This window comes from Adiantum capillus-veneris, chromosome 2 (assembly GCF_014529385.1).
Source record: "Adiantum capillus-veneris isolate H3 chromosome 2, ASM1452938v2, whole genome shotgun sequence".
Lineage (NCBI taxonomy): Eukaryota > Viridiplantae > Streptophyta > Polypodiopsida > Polypodiales > Pteridaceae > Adiantum > Adiantum capillus-veneris.
Genome location: NC_140932.1, coordinates 50,570,007 through 50,576,713, shown reverse-complemented (window position 1 = coordinate 50,576,713; position 6,707 = coordinate 50,570,007). Strand labels below are relative to the sequence as shown.

Genomic DNA, 6,707 nt, shown 5'->3' with positions numbered 1-6,707 from the left:
AGTGGAGATTGGCTCCCGGGTGGTGGAAACGAAGGCCAAGCAAAAAGTTTTTAGAAGTGGAGTTAATTTTTGGGAAAATTACCAAAATACCCCTTTAATTTGAGGAAATTCCCAAAATACCCCTCAAATTTGAAAAATTCCCAAAATGCCCCCGATATTTTGTCATAAATTTCCAAAATGCCCTTCAAATTTTCCATAATTCCTAAAATACCCCTGGTTGTGAGACTAAATTTCTCGAAAAATAAATTTTTCTGTAGGTCTTCACAAGTAGAGTGATTGTCTATCGTACAAGATGCTAAAACTACAATTTGAGTTGGTTACGTAGGCTTTGGAGATGAATTGCTTCATTATTTTTAGACATAATTGCCTTTTTTGCGATGGTAACTGGTGACAAATTACATGCTGAGCACTCAAAAACGGATCAATTGTCAAAATCGAATGAAGATTAGAAAATCTTGAACATTCCAACCAAAATAGATACAAGGGTATTTTGGGAATTTCCTCAAATTAGAGGGGTATTTTGGTAATTTTCCCTTAATTTTTCTATTAAAAGACGAGCACTTTGCATGGAAAAGGAGGGCACTATTACAGGCAGGCCAAAGGTCGTGAGAAGGGGGGTCGGCATGCAGAAAAAGAAGTAGCACCTCTGATTTCATAAAAGGAGGGGCTGTAGAGGCCGGTTTCAAAGAGGGTGAGGCTGTCTGCTCAAGGAGAGTGATGTCCGGTTTGTGACGGGCCATGCAGAGGAGCACTGAGCTCCGAATAGGAGAGGAGACCAAGTGTTGCAAAGGCGATGGGCAGCAAGTTGGCAAAGGCCTGTAGGAGCCGATTGTGAGAAGGTTTGGGGGCGTTTTTGCATGCAAAGCGGCCAGGGGGAGGCCCCCAGTTGCGGAGAAGGGAGAGGAGTGTCAAGGATTGGCGCTAACAGAGGAGGTATGCCTACAGCTTGGCAAGTGGCGGGAGAAGGAAAGCTGAGAGAGAGAGCCACCAGTTGTGGAGGAGCTGGTTGAGACCTACAGAGAAGGGGCTGCAAGGGCTTGGTGATAAGGGGGCAACTCTCTAAAGGGTTTGGAGCCGCCAACGGGGTGACTTGGAGCAGACCAAAGAGGAGGAGGCTGAGAGCTGCAGGGGGTTTGAAGGTCGCCAAGGGCCAGTGAAGGGGGGCCGCACCACTGAATGATGCATGAAGGGAGCTGCCTACAGTTATTGAGAAGATGAGAAGGGTTGCCAAAACTAGAAGGTTGGGGTGGTGCTACAGAAGGAGAGGGTGATATTAAAAAAAGAGAAGGTGTTGCCTTTGTTTATGGCAAGCAGGACCACATCAAGGAAACCAAGGGATTTGAGGGCATGTTATATGGTTGTCAAAAGTAAGAATCCAAAAACTGAAGGAAGAGGGCAGCCATACACACCCTCGCACTCATATTTCACCCAGACTTGCCGGATGTTATGCCAGTGAAGGTTTTTTCAGTGTGATCCATCATTATACCTGATCTGGTTTCATCAAGCTAGCTTTAATCTCCCCATGCTCATTGTTTGATATATATCTTTTTCTCTCTTGCTCTCATATGATTCTATGTGTGTATTGTCATGTATGCGAGTGGTTTTGGGTGACTGAAGTGGAATGCAAAGGGTGTAAAGCTTGGGTGTCTCAAGGGTGTGGGGATTCCCTATATGGTTGTGTACATGCCTTGAGGGTAAAAAGTTGGGGGTCAAGCTTGAGTCTGCCAATGATCTTGGGTGTCTGAGGGTCGTGAGAATTACTTATATGAGATTATATGGGGTTTTCAAGGGTTAAAGGTCGAGATAATTGATTGCACGCTTCGTGACCGAGTGTATAAAGTTAGGGTTGGTCGGGTTTGGACATGGACAGAAGTTGTTAGCAGATCGGGTCTTTGTGTGTATGTTAAATAGGGGATAGGGGTGTTGTGAAATCACTGTGTATGTTAAATAGGGGATAGGGGTGTTGTGAAATCACTGGGCTATATAGAGGCAGTTAGATTGTGTACTGGGATGTTTTTCTATATTTCTCTTTGCATTTTGTGGTGCCTCCACTGAGGACCCACTGATTGCTTTTTAACCAAGTGTTCATTTGCTTCTTAACCAAGTGTTCGTGAATCAAGATAAAGAAAGAATTTGGTCCGGTGTTCAATGGAGATGAAGATGCAGATGATTTGATTTTCAATTTTGAGCTATTTATGCTGACAATACTGCGGATACCAGGTGATGAAGCAAACCTCCAGACTATACCTTTGGTGTTGCAAGGTAAAGCAAAGGCTTGGTTTGGTGGTTTAGAAGATGCACACAAGCAGAATTGGATCGGATTGCACAAGCAATTTCTACAAAGGTATTGAAAGGTGGTGTCGTCTTCGGAAGCAGATGCAAAGATCAAAGGCTTGCAGCAGGACATAAGTGCAAATTTCAATGCCTTTGTTGATAGCTTTGAATCTTTCGGCTGCTACCCAAGTAACCAATGTGGGATATTTTAAGCTGGAAAAGTTTCTTTCTTGCATCCCTATGTTCATGAGAGAGTGGATTATGAAGATCCAAGGACCTTTGATAAAGCTGTCAAAGTTGCCAGAGCAAAGAGCCAAAAAATAAAGAAGAAGATGGAGGCAGAATTGCTGCAGTCTACAATCACAACAGCTAGTGGACCTAAGCTCAAACACATGGGTGAACATCAAGAGGTAAAAGATCCTTCTTTTGTTGATATGCATTTGATCAAAGCACATGAAGATGATGCCAGGCTAGAAGAGGTGCAACAAGTACCAATAAAGTATCAAAACGTGCAGATGGGCATATTCAAAGTGCCACCCAGTTTGCTTGCTCAAGAGGACGTGATAAAAGGTTTTGAAGAAGTGTTGGTTCTAGAACCAGCAACGGGGAAGGTAGCAGAGGTGCAAGAACCAGCAAGTTTAGAAAAGGATTCTGAAAGTTATCAAAGCTCTAATAGCAGTTTGGACACGTATAGCACGTGGAAGACATGGTCTATATCTTCAAGGTATGAAACTTACAATGTTTTCTAGGTGGATGAAGTGAGGAAAGATGTATACAAGATGTCTGGCAATTCGTTGAAGGTCTAAGGGAAGCATAGTGCAAGTGGAGAGATGCTTTGTGTGAACCTGCCAGTCGAGCAGCCTTCTCTTGTGTCATTGTGGTGGTGAGTCCTTGCTAATAGAAGAAGTATGGTTTGATTGTGAATCCGACTTGATTGAAGAGCAGGTTTTTTAGGATGACTTGCAGGAGCTAGAAAAGTTTGTCAAAGTGATTTATCTATGCAGGGGGTGGGGCAACCTCGCCTTAATGGGCATATAGAGGTGCATGGTATAGTTTCGGAGTTTGTGTGTAGTCGTGGATAGCTCCAATCGATGAATCTGTGGAAACTGATAAGTTGAATTCTATGAGAGCGAGGCTCCATGCAGCGAGGAAGGTGCCACCAACCTTGTTGGTAATGAGGTGTTTGAAGGCCAGGTTGAAGCTCGAGCAGGTCATAATCTTGGGTATGAAGGGTTGGTTGTGGAGCCAATTTTAGAGGATTTGTTGGATACAGGTTTGGAAGGAGTACATACAGAATTGGCTATGCAGCAGGTGAAGGCAAATTGCAAGGTATTGCTTCTTTATTCTATGCTATGGATACATGTGGTGTTGAAGGTTGCTTTACAGGTATCTTTGTATCGACTGTCAAGATTTTTTGAAGTGGACTATGCTATGGACGGTTCTCTAGCAGATGACAAGATAGCTGCTTATGGTAGCGGTGCTTCAAGTGATCCAAAGTACGCTTATGGTTTGCAAGAGGGATTATGGATGCACGGTGCTGAAGAATTATGCTATGAAGAGAAGTTGAAGTCGTCTGTCTTTTGGCCTATAAGTGCAAAGAGAGACTTCAATATGCATGCTTTACAGATGGATGGCCGTGGCCAATGCTTTACTTTTGATCCAAGGGGACTCCACACCATGCTTGGGGAAGCTTCGAGCTTTCCATTTGATCCTAGAGGGTGATGTAGCAGACGCTTTTCTCCCTATCACTATCCTATTTATATAGCCACTATATCATCTTTTTCATATACAGTCTATATACCTATGTTATATCATTCTCTCTATGCAGTACTATTTTACCTAAATAATGCTTTGGTTGAGCATGAATGCTCAACTAGGGGGTGGGTAATGATGGTGCAGCCAAATCTTGTCTACCCATTGAGAAGCGTGAAGCAGGTACCTGTAAGATAGCAGGTAAGTAGTGCAATACTTGTGCAGCTTCTTGATGCAAGGTATGGCCGGTATTTCCAGGATGTGTATTTCCAGGATGTGTATGCCAAATGTGGCTCTTAATTGGTCAAAGGCAGTTTTAAAAAAACTTTCCCAAGTTGGGATGGTTGAAGTGCCAAGGGTTGGTGGACCGTGACTTCCAATGGTGCTTAATGAATGTAGAGATTGGTTGTGTTCAACAAACTAAATCTTTTAATATACGCAAAGGCCAATGTCTAGCAGTTTTTCAATTGGAAGGCATGACGGCTCGCATTTATTGACGATCTAGGTGATAGTGCTATTCTCAATAGATATTTTGAGAATCATGTTTCCAAGAGTAGATTAATATTCAGTTATAGTAGGTTGGGAGCATGTCATCAGCAGCGTGAGAGATGGTCCTTTTTATGAAGCTTCGAGTGGAGATTGGCTCCCGGGTGGTGGAAACGAAGGCCAAGCAAAAGTTTTTAGAAGTGGAGTTCATTTTTCTATTAAAAAACGAGCACTCTGCATGGAAAAGGAGGGCACTATTACAGGCAGGCCAAAGGTCGTGAGAAGGGGTGTCGGCATGCAGAAAAAGAAGTAGCACCTCTGATTGCATAAAAGGAGGGGCTACAAAGGACGGTTTCAAAGAGGGTGAGGTTGTCTGCTCGAGGAGAGTGATGCCAGGTTTGTAACGGGCCATGCAGAGGAGCACTGAGCTCCGGATGGGAGAGGAGACCGAGTGTTGCAAAGGCGATGGGCAGCAAGTTGGCAAAGGCATGTAGGAGCCGATTGTGAGAAGGTTTGGGGGCGTTTTTTGCATGAGAAGCGGCAGAGGGGAGGCCGCGAGCTGCAGAGAAGGGAGAGGAGTGTCAAGGATTGGCGCTAACAGAGTAGGTATGCCTGCAAATTGGCAAGTGGCGGGAGAAGGAAAGCTGAGAGAGAAAGCCGCTAGTTGTGAGAAGTTGGTTGAGACCTACAAAGAAGGGGCCGCAAGGGCTTGGTGATAAGGGGGCAACTCTCTGGAGGGTTTGGAGCCACCAACGGGGTGACTTGGAGCAGACGAAAGAGGAGGAGGCTGAGAGTATTGAAGGTCGCCAAGGGCCAGTGAACGGGGGCCGCACCACTCAATGATGCATGAAGGGAGCATGAGAAGATGAGAAGGGTTGCCAAAACTAGAAGGTTGGGGTAGTGCTACAAAAGGATATGGCGATATTAAAAAAAGAGAAGCTGTTGCCTTTGTTTATGTGGCAAGCACGACCACATCAAGGAAACCAAGGAATTTGAGGGCATGTTATATGGTTGTCGAAAGTAAGAAATCCAAAAACTGAAAGAGAAGGGCAGCCATACACACCCTCGCGCTCATATTTTACCATAGATTTGCCGGATGTTATGCCAACGAAGGTTTTTTCAGTGTGATCCATATCTAGTTTCATCAAGCTAGCTTTAATCTACCCATGCTCATTGTTTAATATATACCATTTTCTCTCTCGCTCTCATATGAGTCTAAGTGTGTGTTGTCATGTATCTGAGTGGTTTTGGGTGACTGGAGTGGAATCCAAAGGGTGTAAAGCTTGGGTGTCTCAAGTATGTAGGGACTCCCTATATGGTTGTGTACATGCCTTGAGGGTAAAAAGTTGGGGTCAAGCTTGAGTCTGCCAATGATCTTGGGATGTATGAGGGTCATGGGCATTACTCATATGAGATTATATGGGGTTTTCAAGGGTTAAAGGTCAAGATAATTGATTGCACGCTTTGTGACCGGGTGTATACAGTTAGGGTTGGTCGGGTTTGGGCACAGACAACAGTTGTTAGCAGATCGGTTCTTTGTGTGTATGTTAAATAGGGGATAGGGGTGTTGTGAAATCACTGGGCTATATAGAGGCAATCAGATTGTGTGCTCGGTGTTTTCCCATTTTTCCCTTTTTAGCGTATTCGCATCCATGGAGTATTTGTTTTTCATAGGTTGTGGCACATGCATTGGCTGAGTGTAGTTGACTGCTACTCTACCATCATTCAGAAGAGGTAGTTGTCGCCCTAGTATACGTTGCATTGTTTGTTGAGTGTTACAGCATGGAGTGGGGTGATCCCCTCCACAAGTATTACATCTCCTCAAATGTGGTTGTCGTACATCCAGGCTCTGTTTGTAGCCTTGGTTTATTATTCGTATCACCTCTTCAACCACTTGGTCAAAGCTCTATATTGTAGAAGTTTAAACATCTTGCTTTGTTGTGGGTTTTCTCTTCGAGGATGAGGTTACTAGTCACATTATCTGTATCTTCGGTCACGTCTCCGTAGGCCTTACAATTGTCAACTAGTGACTTTCTGCATCCTTTCAAATGTAGGTCTTTTTTTAGAGTTTTATTCCTCAAGCCCTCTATGAAGAGAATAGATAATCTCTCATCTTTCGGTAGCTCTCTCACAGGACATTTCTCGATGTATTGTTTGAAGCAAAGCAGAGCTTCCTTCAATCTCTCGTTCTTTTT

General features: G+C 44.0%; 2 protein-coding genes across 2 annotated transcripts; both read left to right on the top strand.

Annotated features, from left to right (window-relative positions):
- Nucleotides 1–601: 601 nt before the first annotated feature.
- LOC147462763 (uncharacterized) lies at nucleotides 602–5,720 on the top strand. Its single transcript, XM_086485360.1, has 5 exons — nucleotides 602–1,367; nucleotides 2,221–2,262; nucleotides 3,548–3,585; nucleotides 3,661–3,745; nucleotides 4,605–5,720. The coding sequence occupies exons 1-5, from the start codon at nucleotides 1,304–1,306 to the stop codon at nucleotides 4,823–4,825; spliced, it is 450 nt and encodes a 149-aa protein (XP_086341486.1). The 5' UTR covers nucleotides 602–1,303; the 3' UTR covers nucleotides 4,826–5,720.
- LOC147462764 (uncharacterized) lies at nucleotides 1,460–3,800 on the top strand. The gene is made up of 2 exons (XM_086485348.1): nucleotides 1,460–2,684; nucleotides 2,790–3,800. The coding sequence occupies exons 1-2, from the start codon at nucleotides 2,607–2,609 to the stop codon at nucleotides 3,021–3,023; spliced, it is 312 nt and encodes a 103-aa protein (XP_086341474.1). The 5' UTR covers nucleotides 1,460–2,606; the 3' UTR covers nucleotides 3,024–3,800.
- Nucleotides 5,721–6,707: the final 987 nt, after the last annotated feature.